General features: G+C 46.5%; 1 protein-coding gene across 2 annotated transcripts in view; it reads left to right on the top strand.

Annotated features, from left to right (window-relative positions):
- The window catches only part of Ubqn (ubiquilin), a 55,135-nt gene extending 40,283 nt beyond the window's left edge, over window positions 1-14,852 (top strand). Inside the window, exons 11-13 of one of the 2 annotated variants that reach the window (XM_055061607.2) lie at window positions 5,304-5,681; window positions 7,917-7,998; window positions 13,958-14,852. In XM_055061607.2, the coding sequence (XP_054917582.2) occupies window positions 5,304-5,681; window positions 7,917-7,998; window positions 13,958-14,019 (522 nt within the window). In that variant the 3' untranslated portion in view covers window positions 14,020-14,852. Of the gene's footprint in view, window positions 1-5,303; window positions 5,682-7,913; window positions 7,999-13,957 lie in introns of both variants that reach the window. The other variant, XM_055061601.2, reaches the window with a different exon arrangement.
- The last annotated feature ends 3,588 nt before the right edge of the window (window positions 14,853-18,440 follow it).

Here is an 18,440-nt window from a genome sequence, read left to right as displayed (position 1 = left end):
AGCAGCTGCACTGAGTCAAAATTAAACTACTGTTTGTCGCAAGCGCTGCAGATGAAATCACTAGGGCCATGCGAATATTCGAAAAGTTCGAACATTATCGAATATGATATTTTTATTATACATATTACATTCGGTAAATATATATTCGAAAATGTTCACGTATTTGGTTGGATACAAATATTCAAATCAACTCGAATATATTGCTGGCTGTTTGGGAGCAAACACTGTTCATGGCATTTGTTTCTATCTAATGTAAGAATATTGGGGCGTTATTGTGCTGAATTTTGCTGCAATTTCGTGCTGCCAAGAAAAATTTGCCTGTAAAGCACACTTAGCCACTAAACGTCTAAATTTAGCGGGAAAGCCAGTCTCAGGAACCAGGGGCATATTTTGCAGATAGCGTGGATGCACCTTTTTTTTTTTTTTTTTTTTTTGAAGCGAAAAGCCTCACTAAGCTAGTCAACCCTTGCGTGAGCCGGTGTATGTCTGAATTGGCTCCGTAAGCGTGTTCGGAGTCGGTGCAGGTGGCCACTGCCACGCGCTATGCGTCATCATTTGACGTTCGCCGCAAGCGCATGTTCATCGCGGAAGCCGACTATATAACCACTTGCCAGAGAATAGGTGTGCACATTCAACATGGAAGAAGAAAAGAGTGATACCACCGATACGGAAAGCTGTGTTTATGGCTGTACAGAAATCGCAAGACAATGCGCCCAACATGATGATGAATAAAGAAGTTTAATAATCCCGCATAACTTATGGTATATATCATTGATAAGCAATTTGCATAACTACACAAGGCTCATGTATCGCATAACCATAAGCTAACCAAAGGATATCCTCAAGTTAAACCGTAAGCATAACCATAGGCTAAGCCGTAAGCATATCCATAGGCTAAATCATAAAGCATAACCATAAGCAAAACCGTAAGCATAACCATAGGCTAAATCATAAATCATAACCATAAGCTAAACCATAAGCATCACCGTACCTTTTCGCTTCGAGATATCCAGGCTTAACCTTAGCTAAGCCCCAGCCAATTTTTTTTTTTCATTGCCACCCCCAATTCTGAGCTTTATTGCTTGACAGCAAGTGTGGTGAGTGACAACTGGCACAGGGTCAAATGCCTCTGATTTTACGGGCATTTGATGCAATATAATAAGGCACAGACTGGTGAGAACAGCTATTGCAAGTTAACAGGATCCAAATACAAAATGTTTTACTATAACGGCTCACTAGTCTAGATTTTAACGTTGACAATGTAATTGCAAGGTTCCAAAATAAATTAACCCAACTAGCTAATGCAGTAGAACGTTGCTCGTGCATTTTGGGGCAGAAAATACGAGCAAAACGTATTAACCGGGAAAACGTACAATCCAAAGAAAAAAAAAATTGACAGACTCAACTGTTGTTATCTACGTAATGCGAAGCCTTGTGTGGATCGTTGCAGCACGAGACGCCGACGCACATCGAGCTGGTGGTGCTCTGGCGGCACGAGACGCATTTTGTTGTCTTCCTATTGCGTGGCGTTTTAAGAGGGCGACGCCGGATGACGCCGAAGCAAAACGTGATGCCCACATTGGGCCATCTGCAGCAGGGAATGGGGGCGCGTTTGGATTATTGCCTCAAAAAAAAGTGTGCAGTACGCTACCAATGGCAATATGTACCATGCGCTAGAAGACAGATAGATGAAGATGTTTATCTCAGTTAGTTTGACGGCAATAGCTGTGAATGCGGCGTGCAACTACCTGTATGGAGATTTGCTGGTACCATAATAAGAAACAATGCGCGTCGTTATTTTCACGCGAGACGGGCGGCTACGTACTGTTCTTGAATGTATGTGCCTCGCACCTTTTCATCTAGCTACTGGGAAAGGTATGCGATCGCAGTCTGCAGCAGGAAACGGCGACGCATTTCGGTTATTGCCTATTAAAAGCATGCGCTATGCGTCCAACGCTGTGAAACAGATAGGCAAAGATGCTTATTGCAATAAAATTGGCGGCGATAGCTGTGAATGCTGCGTGATACAACCCCGAGGAGGTTTACTGGTACCGAAATTAGAAATTGAGTGCGTGCTGGCCATTTCATGTGAGACAGGCGGGCGAGTATTGAGGTGAAGCTGCTGTGGCAGGCAGCTATATGCTCTTCTTGATCGCGCGCGCCTCGCGCATTTTTGCTTGCATTGGATCTAGCGGCAGGAAAACGTTTCATACGATCGCAGTTTGGTGACGTACTGAACGTTGGTACTGAACAATAGTGTTTTCTGGGAACACATGAACAGGTAAAAAATGAGCGCAACTTTATTGGGTAATGTTTTTGTGTTCTCGATTGCAAGCACTGATGCTGGGAAAACATACGTAACTGGAACATATCAGCGAGGTTCTACTGTAGATGCATGTGCATATCATTATTCAATACAGTAGAACCCCGCTGTTACGTTCCTCACTGCTGCGTTTTCCCGGCTGCTACGTCGTTTTCATCCGGTCCGGGCATAGCTTCCATAGGATCCAATGTATAAGGAACCCCGCTGTTACGTTGTAGCTGTGAAAACGTTCCCGCATGATACGTCGCAACTTAGCACCCCGAACCCGCCTGGGCTAAAGTAGACAACGCGCTCCAACCGCCATTTTGGCTTTTGACGAGTTTTGGCTGGGCTTGGCCGGGCTTGGCTATGGAACTGGCTGCAAGAAGCCGCACGCCAGTTTGAGAGGCCGCATGAGGCCGCCACTAAGTGGCCATTCGTGAAAAATGATCTTACTATCATCACTGTGATTACGGTCACCGCATGGTTGTTGGACGGGTCGACTCACGGAGGAAGGAAACTCGGGAGAGGCCCTGACGTCACTCTCTGTGAAGCTAAAGTGAAACCGGAAGTTGGCGTTGCTCGTAGCGTTGCTTCGCCTATCGGGCCTGCTCTCCTTTCTTGTTTACGTTTCTCCCACGCCGCGCTGTGCGCAACCGGGCTGTTCGGACGCGCGCGCTCCGCAGCAATACTAAACAATCGTTAGCATGTTAGCATGATTACGCCAAAGAGGGCAAAATTTCCCGCGGATATTCGTTCGTCCGTTGCCATTGCCGTGGCACAGTGACGACAAGGAGCACGAGCCGCATGATGCCGGGGAGTTGCCAAATCCTAGCTTTGGAGAAGCCGTCGCGGCTCTGGACCTCCTCCGCAGGTACGTCGCACTTCACAGTGACGCTGACAGCAATGCGGCCTTCCAGGGTATTGAGAAACGTGTGGCGATTTATAGCGAGCGAAAGAAACGGCAAGCCACCATTCTAGACTTTTTTAAGTCCTAAGCACACTTTGTGGAAATAAATTGTCTATAGTTGAAGCTGCACTTTTTTCATTCATTTTCGGAGCTTTCCTCACTGTTGCGTTTTCCCGGCTGTTACGTTTTTTTTCCCCGGTCCGGTGAAAAACGTATGAACGGGGTTCCACTGTATATCATTATTCAATATTCGGTTCGATATTGAAGCTAAGTATTCTATTCGTATTCGAAAACTTCGTTATTTGCACGCTCCCTAGAAATCACAGTTAACGAAGCAATCATGGGTGGTGGCTGACATGCTCCCCGAGTCAAAATGAAACTGCTGTTTGCTGCAAGTGCTGCGGATGATACTGCAGTCGCTGTCGGGGCAACCATGGACGGCGGCCATGCAGTTCAAAGGTGTGTGGATGATGCACGCACCGAATCAGAATTAAACTTATGTTTGCCACAACCGCTGCGGACAAAACAGTGGTTGCTATCACCGCAATCAATGAATGACTACACATATATGAAGGCTCGTGGCCAACACAGTGTTACCCGCAGCGGTAAGCGCATGAACATAGGCGCAAATAGGCATGAAGCACACATCATCATCAGCCTGGTTACGCCCACTGCAGTGCAAAGGCCCCTCCTATACTTCTCCAACTACTCCGATCATGTAATAATTGTGGCCATGTCGTGCCTGCAAACTTCCTAATCTCATCTGCCCACCTCACTTTCTGCCGTCCCCTGCTACGCTTCCCTTTCCTTGGAATCCAATCCGTAACCCTTAATTAGCATCGGTTATTCCCTCCTCATTACATGACCTGCCCATGTAATGAGGAGGGAAGATAACCGATGGTCATTAAGGGTCATTATGAAGCATACGAGTGTTCCCATTGTTCACGTATGATTTTTGCTGATGATCACAGTGAAACCTTGCTGCTACAAACACCATATTAACAAAGTTTTCAGAAATCCCCTGCTAACTTCTTATAGTTTCAGTGTAAAAATATTTCAGTACTAAAACTAATGTTCCGAAATCTGGGGATGATTTCCGTGTATCTTTCACAGCAGCTGAAACAGTAGACTAACAGACAAGGTGCAGAAAGCGGACGACGCGGTGCATGGGTTCGGAAAACCTGAAGCTACAACCAAGAGAAAAAAATGCAGACAAGAACTTTTTTTAAAAAGTTGATTGCAGAAGTGACGCCCCATCAGGTGTTGCGAGCACATGCTCCGCCCAGAAAAGTGCCGTGCCACCTAGCAACGGAGACACGTTGATTCCTTCTTTCACCCTTCTTTCTGTGCACGCCTTTCTTTCTTGCTTCTTTCTGCGGGCGTACTAACTATGTGCATGGAGAAATGTAACCTCTGTACTTGCATGGATGCCACACAGTTGCAGTACTTTCCGGACGGCATCGTTTGCGCGTGCTTGCGCTTTAGCATAGTTCGGGTGTCCTCCTTGAGCAAATCATTTGCAGTGCCTATGGCAAGGAATGTGAAACACAAACGAACAGCAATAAACATTCCACTTTGGAAGCGACATGGAGCCACCTTTTTGTCTGTAGTTTTCTCGGTGTCAGCATCTGTTTTGAGTGCATCACTCATTATATGGTGCTTCGGTGGTGCGTGGTGGTGGAGTCTATGAAAAATAGCAACAGCCTGTGCCAAGAGCCAACACCGACATTTTCGTGGATAGCTCATGTGGTGACAACTTGGGAATGAATGGGTTGATGTGCAAAATGGTTAATTTTGGGGCTTTCACTATAACAACCTTTCAGAATAATGAACAATTTACCGCGGTACCATGAAGTTCATCATATATATGATGTGGACATCGCCGCTTAGTTTTGGTTGTACACAAACGCCGCTATTGCTCTTTTGCGTCGCACATTTCCAGCGCTTTATTCTCGCCGTGCGGGCGTGCATTACATTTGGGTGCGTACGATTTTCTTACTTTGTACCCGTGATAACTGATGTGCGTATTTGTTTGGGTCAATACAGCAATTTAAATAATTTAATGTTGTCCCCCTTGTGTTGTCTGTGCAGGCCATGATGCAGATCCAACAGGGTATGGAACAGCTGCATCGTGTGGCCCCGACCATGTTCCCAGCTGGTGCCCCAGGTGCTGGCTTGGGTCCTGGTTTGGGTCCTGGCCTGGGTCTGGGCCTTGGCACTGGCCTAGGTTCTGCAGCGCCGGGGACCACTACCTCAGCCAGTTCAACCACCACAAGTGGTGCGACAACCACTGGCCAGACGGCAGCAGGAACCACCACCTCTACCACTGGTACAGCCACCACTACCACCACCAGCAGCACCACTGGAAACCAGCCCACCAGTGGGAGCACCCCGCAAGGCCTGGACCCCCTGAGCCAGCTCATGGCACGCATGATCACCTCTATGGCTACTGCACAGGCAGGCAACAATGTGAGTGTGAAGACACTGCGATAAATTTCAAGACCGTGGTCTTGATATAGGCAAAGATTTTAAAAAACAGACTGCCCACAAAAGAATACAGTAGAACCTCGTTGATACATTTTGGAAAAAGAAAACTTTAGAAAACACCTACCATATTTACTCGCATAATGATCGCACCCCTGAATTTTGCCGTCAAAATTCGATTTTTTTTATTTCCCATGTAATGTTAGCACCCCGAACTTGCCACAGCGATAGTGCGCCAAGTCTAGCTAATAATGATCTCGCTTACCATCTGTCGAATGCTACGCGAACAACTCTTCAAGACAAACCAAGCAGTCTGCAGGCACCAAACATTCTTAAGTAGATGCCCCATTTTATTCATCACTTTCCGCACTTCCATGGCTAAAAGAGGTGCTACCAAACTTGCCTTTATTATGTGTAGGCTTTATATAGGTTGTGGTCAACAGCAACAAAAATGGTGCCTTTCGAGTCTTCTCATCTGCACTCGTGGTTATGCAACAAATTGCAAGTGGTGACGATAGTAGCCACGTTTACACTGATACGTTAGAAGTGTACGATATTCATAGGCCGACACTTGTAACACAGCTAAGATATTTGCCCACCCTTAGCGAAAACGTGCCATATTAGGATAGTAGAGAAGACAGATGCCACAGTTTCCGCAGCATGCCAGCCATGTGTTTCTATGTCGCTGGCAGCTAAGCGCGCCCATCTGTTTCTGTCCCCTGAAAGCGGACATGGCCACGTTATTGTCGCATACTTGCCGATATTAACGACATTATTCATTACTGATATGGAAGAAACTTTCAATGCACGTAATGTACTCACGAGAAGAAAAAAAAAATCTCGTTCGGCTTGCCCCGCCAGCTGCCATTCTTGTTTTGGCGTCCTACACTACATACAGCGGCAGCCACCTATTTGTTGACCTGTTGTCATCCCGCTGCAAACACAGGATGAAAAAAATTTCTTTTCGTGGGATATTTAACCCGCGTAATGATCGCACCCCTGAATTTGCGTCAATTTTTTTTTACAAAGAAGTGCGATCATTATGCGAGTGGGTGAGCAGGATACCGGCCCATTCATTTACTGGACTTATCTGTTGTGCTTCACTTCGGCGATGCCTGAACAGGGCTAGTTAAAGAGGACAAGAGCTGCAGCTCTAACAGCCGTGACTGTGCCGAAATTAGAAGGAACAAGAGCTCAGATTTCCACAGCTAGCAGGGATTGGGGTTGTGACTTCAATATAGCAAGAAAATTTGTCATGACTTGTGTTTTAAGGATTTTGTTGTTCTGTCTTATTGGTTCAGATTTAGGGGGACAGGCCTTATATTTGAAGTCCGCTTATACTTGGCATCATCTGGTAGCTCAATTCAAACCAGGTTTTTTCATATTGCAAGCCATTGCCCTGGCACAACACAGCTGTTGTGTTCAGGTGCTCTGCACAAAATTGCTGGTTCGGACCTTGGCTAGGGCAGCCACATTTCAGTGACGGAAGGAGTGCCGGAGTTTTCCTGGGTTTAGGTTTCTGCTACCGAAGTGGTGAAATTCACTCGGACACTTCACAGTAGTGACCTTTATGTTAAGCAGATAGCTTTAGGACACACAAACCAATCATTTGATCAATCAACTTCGCAGTGCAAGTTAGCACTAACTTGAGTGAATTGAATTGAAGCGAAATGATTTGAATTTTTCATGCGAATGCCTACACGACTGTGTGTGTCAAGACACCCGAGGTCCTGGTGCACCTGTGTGGGGCCAATCTTTTGGAGTGTTATTTCACTGCTTGCTAATTTGATCTGGGACATGGTCAACATGGTTGGGCAGTCCATATGTCAGCAGGTGACCCCTTCAGTGCTGTCCCAAAAATAATTGCCTCATTCTACAGTGCTTCTGCTAGCTCTTGTCACGCAGCTTTCCATGATGTGGGGAAAAACCACATCAGTGCGACCTTTCTACGCACTGAGCCCCCTCCGTGTAAACAGCCAACCTGTGACACAGCGTAGTTGTTCACAATTCCGACGAAGGGCTGTGTACAAAGTCTCATAGGGGACGCACACGGTGTTTCAGGGGACTAAGTAAGGGCTGTATATTTGTCGATAGTTCCGATTCATGCACCCTGCTAAACAAGGCTCGCAGGGAGGTTCATTTCTGGTTGGGGATGGTACATGTGGCTTCTTTCTTTGCTGTGTAATCAACGTACTTCTCGCAATTTATCTCATTCAGCAGCAGCCCCCTGAGGAACGGTACCAGTCACAGCTGGAGCAGCTAGTGTCCATGGGATTTGTCAACCGGGAGGCCAACCTCCAAGGTGGGCAATCATTCCACTCGTGTTTGTCCTAATTTTAAGGTGTCTCAGTTCCTAAACAAATGCCTACAGTTTCATATGTGTTTGTCAGCTGTGTTTGTCACCGTCTTATCACTTGCCTCGCCTCAGTGCAGCTCAATATGCAAGCAGCTGCCCCAGCTGAAGCTTGTTAATCCTTATTGATAAAAGTTTGTAACAGCTGCTGATGCAGTAGCCCAAAACTCTGCTGCTCTCCAACACCTTACACCAAACGTGACAGGATGTACAGGACACGTGCAGAAAATACGCATTGTTTACTTGTCCAACAGTTCGGACAGAATCAGCTGCTACCCGATTGACTATGCTAGAAGAGCAGCATTCTTTTCCTGGTTTTGGTTTCATGGAGGCACCAAGAATGTATCAGGCTGTTGTGCAGGAGGAATCTGGAAAAGTGAATAGCGTTACCGTAAGGTGTCTAAAATTTCAATTAAGGCGAAAGCCTTAGGTGGCTCATGGGTAGAAAAATTGGCCTTCCGGCGCTAAGGCACCAAAATTCAGTGGCACCAAAATTGATGGTGCCACTGAATTAACACCAAAGGTTGTGGGTTTGACCACCAAGCCCCCAACCCTTAGCGTTAAGGGAAATTTAATTGAGCTCGAGTTAATTAAGGCGCTCGAATCCACCTCTGATGGTAGTCTAATTCTCGACCTTTGGTGAGAGTTGAACCACGACCTTTGATGTTAAGGCGCAGTTAATTAAGATGCACCAGTAAGCCACCAATTTCTTTATAAGAGCAAAGCCAAGGCGAAGAAGTGACAGGAGGGTGCTCAAATGCGACAATGTGAAGCAGACGCTTTTGAATGAGAATGTTAAAGTAATTCAGTGAATGTCCCGTCAGTGTGCAGGCTTTCACCTTCATCCTCTTTGAAGTGACTGTCAACTTTTCATTACACCTAAACCTTGATATAATGAACTTCAATACATAAAACAAAGTATGTAACTTTTCACAACTTCTTGACCGTAGAACACCATGTATTAAATAGGGGTGTGTGAATACTTTAATACCACAGAAGCGAATAGTGAATGTCCAAATAATTCCATTCTGAAGTTGCATATTTATTAAGATTTTTCGAATAATCAATATATTGTTGAGAGCCCTGCAGTGCCACATGTCGCGTGCGCTGCAAGGACCCTCGTGCTTGATGCTGCCCATGTGAGCCGGGGCAACCTCTGTCAGTGCAAGGTTGATTCGGATCGACAGAACTGATTGAAATGCGGAACAAGGACAGAAGGAACGGCAACAAAAGCAGCGCATACCGTATTTACTCGAGTCTAGGTCAGCCCCGATTCTTAGCCAACCCCCAAATGTGCGAAGCCAGAAAAAATGTAAAAAATTACCTCGAATGTAGGCCGAACAAGAAGGTGAGAACATTGTTCCGAAAATGAAAACAGCATTTATTTAATATGAACACGCCGAGCTCACTTTGGTCATCGCTGTTAGCCTCGTACGCTTGCTGACTTGTCAGCATGCCCACGCATGCGCAGACAGTGCGGCATGGCTCGTACGCGTTGAAACGCAGCGCGATCTTGGTGAACAGCTCCTCTGTTATTGTGTATTTATCATCCTTATCGCTGTCATCTCGTTGCTACACATGCAAAAAGCATCTCCCGTTGCCCCCTCCAATGAGGGATGTTTCTCTCATTGAAGCTGAAGTCCCGTCTGGCTTGAACAAATGTTTGGCGATTAGCTAGAACTCTGCGGCAGGCACAACTTTTCGTTTCAAAGCGGCAGCATAGTGGCATCTCCTGTTTGGTGCCATTACGATAACGCCATGCTGATACGACACAGGTCAAAATGGCGACATCGCTCGTGTACTTCAGTTGGCTACTGGTGCAGCTAGTAGCAGCTGCGATATATTGACTTTTCTAGTTGGCGCTAGCCATGCACCATATTTATCATTTTCTATTACAAACTGGCGCATTCTTTAAAATCCTCGAATCTAAGCCGACTCTAGAGTTTGGTACACGATTATTAAAAGAAAGAGATCTATCGGTCTAGATTCGAATAAATACGGTATTTCGTCAAATGCGAAAATCTCACTAATGAGCCACCTGTACGAACATGGCGGCAAGTATTCCACGACGGCTTGCGGCCCGTTACCACATCAGCCAATGGTGAACATTCATTATTAGGCCTAATTTCATTAGGCCTAATTGGCGCTGCTTATCAGGTATTGGCAATGAAGTTAGTTAGGTGCTGAATCGGTGTTGATCTATTGACAGCAGCCTGTTCAATGCGATGAGCGTGCCTTCCTGTGGCTAATCGGTCCAATCTTCATACACTCAGCGTCTGATTATTCGGACATTTCCATAATCCGGACTCTTTCGCCATGTCGTCAAGTGCCCCTAGAGCCAGTGTATAAAGATGTCTGAAATTTTGGATGCTCAAACCCTTTGCCCTCGATTTTTCAGACTTTTAACCCCTAACCACATCCAAAGCGGCATTTATTGCTGCCATTTTGATTATCTCGCAACCTCGAAACCCCACTCACGCATGCCGATCCGCCAGCTGTAGCCAGCCACAGCACCGTGGCCACACTATTGTATTGAAACCTCAAACCTGTGCTCCCGCATGCCAATCCATTGGCAGCCGTAGCCAGCCATAGCTATGGCCATAGCCTTTTGTGTTTATTCGCATATTTTTTTGGATAGCTTTGTTGATAGGTCGTGTGATCGTGTTGTGCTGCTGTGCGCTCTCTTCAATGTTCGCTTTGAAGCTTCCTGCTGTTTGGTGCTGTGCTTTTCATTGAGCTTATTCGCCGGTGACTGCGATGGCACCGACTACAACTTCATCTTCGCCCATGGCTTTGAAGCGTGCAAATCTCTACTATAGGTTGACGATGGAAAAGACAGCTGCCATCATCAAGCAAGTTGAAAGCGAGGGGGTTGGCGAGGGGGTTGGTATTTCGAACTGTTTCGGGCTTCATGAAAATCAAGTTGAACAACTTGGAAGTCACCAAAATCAAGCGGGGCTCAAAAAAAGAATGCGAGTCAGGGTGTTTATCCAAAGCTTGGCGAAGCGCTCCTTGTGTGGCTAAATACCATGATCGCAAAGCAAATTCCAGTCTAGGGTTATGTCTTAATAAAAGGCAGAGGCTTTTGTGCTTGTTAAAGTTAATGTTGAGGACTTCGTGTTCAACGATTGGTGGCTCAGAAATTTCAAGAATTGCGATGACCTGAAGTTCAAGAAGATGTGCGGGGAAAGCGGCACTGTCGATGATTCAGCTGTGATGAAACTGGATTGTTCTACAAAATTCTTCCAGTGAAAATGCTTGATTTACTGGTGATCCCTGCCATGGCTGCAAACACAGCAAAGAGGGACTGACCGTACTTGTCGGCAGCAACATGTCAGGCAGCAAGAAGCTTCCAAAGCTTGTCATAGGGAAATCGGAACAATCCAAGGTATTTTGAGGGGGCAACCCTACCTGTTCAGTACGAGGCCAACAACAAGGCCTGGATAATACAGCAATTATTTGAAGTGTACATTCGCAAGTTGGGACAGAAGATTCGAACAACAGAATCAAAAAGTTCTGCTGTTTGTGGACAACGGTGCTGCGCATGGCCGCATCAAAGACCTAAAGGCTATACAGGAGGAAATTATGCTGAACACCACATCAGTCCTGCTGCCAATGGACCAGGGTGTGATCTGCAACACGTGCACAACCGCATGGTGTTGTGCTAAGACAGTGGCCAAAGTTACACTGTTCGTACTTACTGTCAATCTCCTTCCATGGACTGGGTGTTCGACAACCTGCGCGCTGCTGGCGTTTCGATTACAGCCAGGATAACTTTTGAAGGATTCGTCGACACCAACAAAGATCTCGAACTCTGTGCCGAGTTAACTGATGATGTAAACGTCCATTAACTGACGGTAGATGGGAACGACTCCGTCACCGAGAATGAAGTGCCAGCGCCTGCACAGCCGACGACCTCAGAGTTGCCACGAGTACTTATGATGCTGTCATCACTGTACAGCGGTGATATGGCCCTGGCTGAAATTAAAAGCAAACATAACTGCGTGCAAGCACAACACCATGCATAAGAGGATCCATGATGTTTTCGCGCTGCTAAGGCAGTAACAGTCAGCATTGACCCAGCTGAAGATGGCGCCGGTGACATTGATGGCACCTGCTGTCGAATTTTTATTTTTTATGTTTATAAACGGCTCTTTTGAGAGCCACCTCAGTGATGTATTGCCAGAGTTGCGCAAGTCCGATACTCCGTCCTTCACCCTCTCCATCCGAAAAGTAACTATAAGAGGGTGTGTTTTCTGCATATGTTTGATCTTTTGGACATTCTCTTGGGGAATTCGAAAAATCGGACGTTGACTTACATGCTTCCATGCTTTCCACACGTGCTGCTTTTGTTGTTGCCTCTGTTCGCGTAGTACTAATTGTTTCAATCGGTGTCATCAACCTGGTCAAACCTTCTACCGATATAGATCACGCGCTGTGTCAATGCTGCATGCGTCAATGCACCAACCGCAGCTGGGTCATTGACCGCAGGTACCAGTATTTGAAAAATCTAATTATTAGAATGTTCACTGTGGGATTCAAAATTGAATACAGCAATAGCTCATTAACTCGAACTCGCACATCTAAAAAAATCGGCTAAGTCGAAATTTCCTACGGCACCGAGCTGTTTCCCATACGTGCCATGTATTTACTGCCCTTTATTTCGAAGTATTTTTGGGCCAAATTGCAGATATCTCGAAATCTTGTCTGAGACCTGAACAAAAACCCCGCCGCCAGAAAGTTAAACAAGCTTCGTGTGTGTCTGCCGCGCCTACCCCCAAGCAGATGTTTTCCCCGAATGTCAAGTCGGAACTTATCGGTATAACTTTGTCTAGCAACCATGTGGCACATCATACGACGGTAAAGACATGCGCAGAGTTGGGCCCTGCAAAGTAGTATGCTTGACACAGTTCGTTTTGTTTGTGTTATGTAATGCACAGGATTTACCTTCAGAGGTATGATTTCAGTTTTAATTTTATTCTACTCAACACAGTACAAGAATGCCTGTGCAGCGTGTGTCCGGTACAGCATGCCCGCATACTCGCGAATGCTCACGTCGCTTTCTGCAGCACTGTTCCCGATAAGTCCCTGCTGCGAACGGTGCTACAGAAAGCGAAATGAGCACTCGCGAGTTAGCACTATGCTGGCAGGACATACCGGGTGAACTTACTGTCGCCAAAATTGCTGGGACAGCTACAAACAGAGGGGATATGATGGTGAAGGTGATGCCGACGAAAGACCTCAGAGGTGTCAGCCGAAGCAAGAAACATGCTTCACTTGCTGCGGAATGAAGTTGAGTGCAGCGGCGGGAACAATTGGCTCATGCGATGTGTGAAACAGCCAGAGGACGCCTTTCTAGGACCCAGTGCTACCACGTAGCGGACCAACCTTATGCAGTTTTCGTGCACTGAATAAAATGGCAGTGCAAAAAAACGGAGCTGGTTGATATCTCTGGTATGCTCTTATCTTTTCATTGAAACCTTTATGAAGGGCCAGTTTAGAAGCTCTTGTTGAAAAGTTAGTCAGTAGTGGTGAATCTTTTAGAAGTAGACTTTTTACTGCAATTTCCGCAACTTTGCTTATCTCTAAAATCCATTTATTTTGAATTTTTTTCCACTTCTTACTACTTCGAGTTAACTAGGTATTGCTGTATTCAAGTATTCGCACACCTCTACTTAATATTATTGATGTATCAAACTATTTCGCCATCCCCTTTGAGTTCGATATGTCCGTGAGAAACTGGTACTTTATTACGAAGTCTTGATTAGGTCATCTCTTACAGCCTGTGACTTGCTCTGGGACATTAAACCTTGTAATTTGATATTTATTTGATTCACGCTGTGAGCTTGTGTATTCTGAAGTGAAATTGTGTAATATTCCTGACGGCTTCTTCTTTCATCTGCTGCAGCCCTGATTGCCACGTTTGGAGATGTCAATGCGGCAGTGGAGAGGTTGCTGCAGTCACAGTGAAGCAACTTCAGCAGCTGCTGTGGAAGAGGACAAAGTGTGCTGTGGGTGTTGTGAAGGATGGGGACAAGGGCCTTGGGAGGTGGGGGGGGAGCAAGTAAGCGTGGCAGCGAAAGTTGGGGAGAGCTAGCTTTCCAGCAAAGCAGCAGCTGTCTGTGTGGGAGTGTGTGAGCCAATGAGGAGATGATGAGAGGGGGGAGGGACCCCACGGAGCGTCCCTTTTTTTTTTTTTTTTTCTCATTCATTTGACTCAGGGGGGTTGCACATGCACCTCTCTCTCACTCTCTCTCCTCATTTTGTATACATATATATAAATAACTGTTCGCACGTCCAATGTCTGCCACTCAACGAGAAGAGGACCAGTGTGGTTACGGTGGGCGTGCAGGTGTTGCGCACTTTGCGATATCAGCCGGGCGCGCCCCCCTTTTCCACTGCTTGAATATTTTTTTTTTTTCATTGGGCGGCGAAGAGAGCAAACGAAAATTAAAGGAGGCAAATAGAGGACAACGCTGACTTGCACGCACTTTTGGCATGTTTCTCATGCCGCATTTAGGGATTGCGTGTGTAGGTGTGAGTGTGTACAATAAGTTTCCTTATTTCTTTCTTTGTTTCTTTTGTTGTTTTGCTTTTGTTTGTCTGTGAGCTCTTCTTTGACAACTTGAAAATGTTTTCATGGAAAACAAACCAGAGCTGATGTCGGTGGGCATAGCTTGATCCTCCGTCAAAGTGTTTTCTTTCTTTGTTTTGTCTCTTGTTCTAGAATGTTCATGTGAAATGACTGGGCAGGCCGAATGGCAATGTTTTCGAAATAGAAAGAATTAAATTACTTTCCATTATAGTGGTCTCTTGTCTTGTCGGTGACAGTCTCTTGCAGGGGTGCATTGTAAGGCCAATGCTCTGCAACTGATTCAGAAATCGCAGCACACAGTTGTGTGGTTGCACTAGACATTTTTCATTTCACAGGCTTTCTATTGAATGCAGAAAGGCTTTTATTTAACGTGTATCAAGCTGCAGACAGCTGAATCAAATAGTGTTGAGAATACCCTGGCTTTCCCACCAGTGACATATTTACTCTGAATATTAATTCTGTCGTGCCTCGTCAAGAAGTTGAATCACGCACAAAAGCACCTTCATTATACAGTCGCCGAACAATTTTCCAGACCTTATAGGGACTGAAATATAGTCCCAAAATCTCGTTCACCCCCCCCAATTAATGTATTAGGCTTAGAGCGGTTTAAATAAATCTCTAATAACGCCTTGCCTAATAAGTGTACTGGCAGGCATTAAGAGCTTTTTCGGATGTGCTTGTGGCGATTTGAGTCCTTAAGGGCAGTGAAAGACATGCGTTCATTTTGTCGAACTGTCCGATTTTTCGGATGTTATCGCGGCCCCTAGGAAGTACTAAAAATCGCACGTTGACTGTTTAACCGGTACAACCGACCAAGAGGATGGTTCAAATGGTTCGTGAAGCGAACGTGCGTCGGAAGGAAGACGAGAACAGAAAGGACCTACGCATTGAGGAATGAGCGGGAAAGGAAGCGTGCTACCGCCATTTTGAAGGAGCTTGAGCTCAAAAAACAGTGTTGGCTAATGCCGAGATGCAGATGTCCCTCATCCAAACCAAAATAAACTTTCGAACAGCGAAACGCAACACTGAGACGTGCGCGGGAAGAAAGTATGTCTGGGCAGTTGAGGGTGACTTAACAGGTGTTGAGAGAAAATCTCACTTGTAGCAAAGTTCGGACATCATACCAATGAGCTTTTCATCAATTGATAGAAATAGCTCATATTCGAATATATTTGCTTCTGTAGGCATCTCTTTTTTATTCGTAATTGAGAACGTTCGACTCAATTCAAGATAGGTTCCACAATTTTTTTTTCTCGAAGGTACTTGCCGAGCATTTCGCTAGCCCCCCTCCCCTTATTGTTTTCTTATTGAATAATATTTTACTCATGAAAACTGGATTAAGTAGTTTTTTTAACATGCTTACTAGAAAGTGACACCATCGGGCGACACGCTGTCAGCCTGCCTTGACATAAAAAAAGTTCTGTGTCACTCAGGAAATTTTGCAAAGGTACTCGGGGAAAACCGCGAAAACTCGGGGAATTTGGAAATGTCAGCTTGGTAGACACCCTGCTTAGACACACCGCGTGCGCAAAGCAATTCTTAAACTAGGGAAAAAAAATGTATCCGCATAAACTGATTATGGCGGTAGTGCTTACTGAAAAAAGAAAAGTACTATCCCCTGGAGCGTTTTGTCAGCCAAGGAAGAGCGGACATGGCCTCCGAGACCAGAGGATTTCACACGCTTTCGTTTAGAGAATTTTAGTGCGTCCGGCAAGCACGGGTGGTTTGCCGGATGAGCGGGGGCGTGAACGTGAGCGGCTAGATTGGTGGCGCCAGCTGGTGGTGCAAAGCTCAACCACGCAAACACAGCCCATCACTGTATTCCTCTTAGCTGCTGGTCTAAATTTTCGACAGCGGTGTAATCGTGTTCAGAATTTCGCCGCTGCCGAAAACTTGCACCAGCAGCAAATCAGAATACTGTAATTTTAGCTATGTGTTTGTCTTGTTGAGCTCTACTCCACCAGGCGGCTGGCACCGCTTCGGCCGCTCACGTTTACCCCCCAACCATCCGGCTATCACCCCGTTTGCCGGAATAGCGGACATGCTAAAAGTCTATTATCTGTTATCGCCCTTGAACTTTACATGGAACACCACGACGATGGCGACAGCAGAAGAAGCCCGCATGGCCGCACGCTGTATAAATAAATGTGCCCTGCGGTTTGAGGAAGCTTTGTTCCAGTCGCATATCAGCAGCGCGCGCTCTCTGCAGCGAAAGTGTGCGCATTGTCGCTCTTTGGATCTTCAATTTGTGTGCGAAAGCGTGCACCGCGGCGCGCAGGGAAGTGCGGCGCGGACAAGCCAACGCGCACAACGCATGTAAACTGCAGTTGACGAAGCTGCGCAAGCTATATTTCAACAGCACAGACACTTGGCCGTCAAGATCTGCTTGGCAAACGCTTTCGCGGGGCGACTATATGTCGCGATGGCGCACGAAAACCAAAGGTAACATTGAAAGGTAAGTTGCATTCAAGGGCGATCGATATTCTCGAGCGATCATTTCCGGTAGTGCATCACCTTCAAGATATTTCGTGCGTCTCTACACCGGACGCGTCGACGTAGGCGAACGAAATCCTTTCTGACACAGTGCCAGAAACGAGCAGGAACCGCGTACTGCACTTGTCACGAAGGAGAACGCGATGCGGCGGCCATGGTGTAGAATGCATTGCATTCCTGCAGTACATACATGCAATGCAATGCCGCCAGAGCGAAAAGGGCAAACCTTTATCACGACCGCAGTGCGGCCTGTCTAGACGCGAGTTTACACACACTTAGCACCGAACCTATAAGCCCGGCCGTGCCAAACCTCGGCTACTTATCATCCTTTGCCACAGATGGAGTTATTTTTCTCATCGGTTGACAAGTCCGGCGTGCCAGGCAGCTGTCAGTCGGACACGTCATGCCGTAAGGCCAAGCTTGGTAAGACGCTAAGATCGTTAAAATTTCGCCCTGCGCTTTAAACGTGACCCGCAGCAGCGCGACGATCAGTTGCCGCAGCACTAGCGGACAAGAGCGTGGGGAGCCAGCGTGCCTGCTTGTCGACGGCGCAAACGCAATGCGCTCGCTTCAGTCAACCGGAAGAGCATACTGCTGGTCGGCCAAGCTAGCGCCCGATGCACCCTGTTCCAGCTGCTCCGGAGTGCGATAGGACGTGCTCTATTCCCGCGCCAGATACATCAGGTGCAGCGTTGTGGAGGCTAGAGATACTTTTTGCACTGGCTGCATTCGCACTTAGAAAGAGTTCGGTGTTTCCTGACCCGATTTTTGTGGTAATTTTCTTTTATAAGCTCAGTTCTGAATAAAAGAAATAATTTGCCGATAGAACCAATCCATGTACTTATACGACTGCTAACACGTTGTTTTAAATCAATTTCTTTCGTTATTTTTTAATTGCAGGCCGTCGCGGCAGCTTCCCGTGCATGCTCGCGCAAGCAAGCGCCGCTGGCACGCTGCGAAGCATAGACCATAATGGCATAGACGGAAACGCGCGGAGTAACAAATTTTGGTGAGCGGACTTCTTGCGTAGCTTCCACAGCGTTGCTCTTGATGTATGAAACGGAGTATAGACTGTAGCGCTTCCAATTTTCGCCGATGTATAGCGTAACTGCGACACGCATGGTTCCCGTCTGCGTTAAGGCGGGCTATACCGCACCTTTAACGCCTTTAGCATGGCCACCTCAATATGCTCTTCTTCGAGCGGAAGCAGAACGCATCGAAGTCCTGCTGTTGAACGTAGACAACCAGATAGCGAAAACCGGCTGGAATCGGAGAATACTTCGCAATAAAGGAACATCGCGGG

This window comes from Dermacentor andersoni, chromosome 3 (assembly GCF_023375885.2).
Source record: "Dermacentor andersoni chromosome 3, qqDerAnde1_hic_scaffold, whole genome shotgun sequence".
In the NCBI taxonomy this organism is placed as follows: Eukaryota; Metazoa; Arthropoda; class Arachnida; order Ixodida; family Ixodidae; genus Dermacentor; species Dermacentor andersoni.
This window is presented reverse-complemented; position numbering and strand designations above follow the sequence as displayed.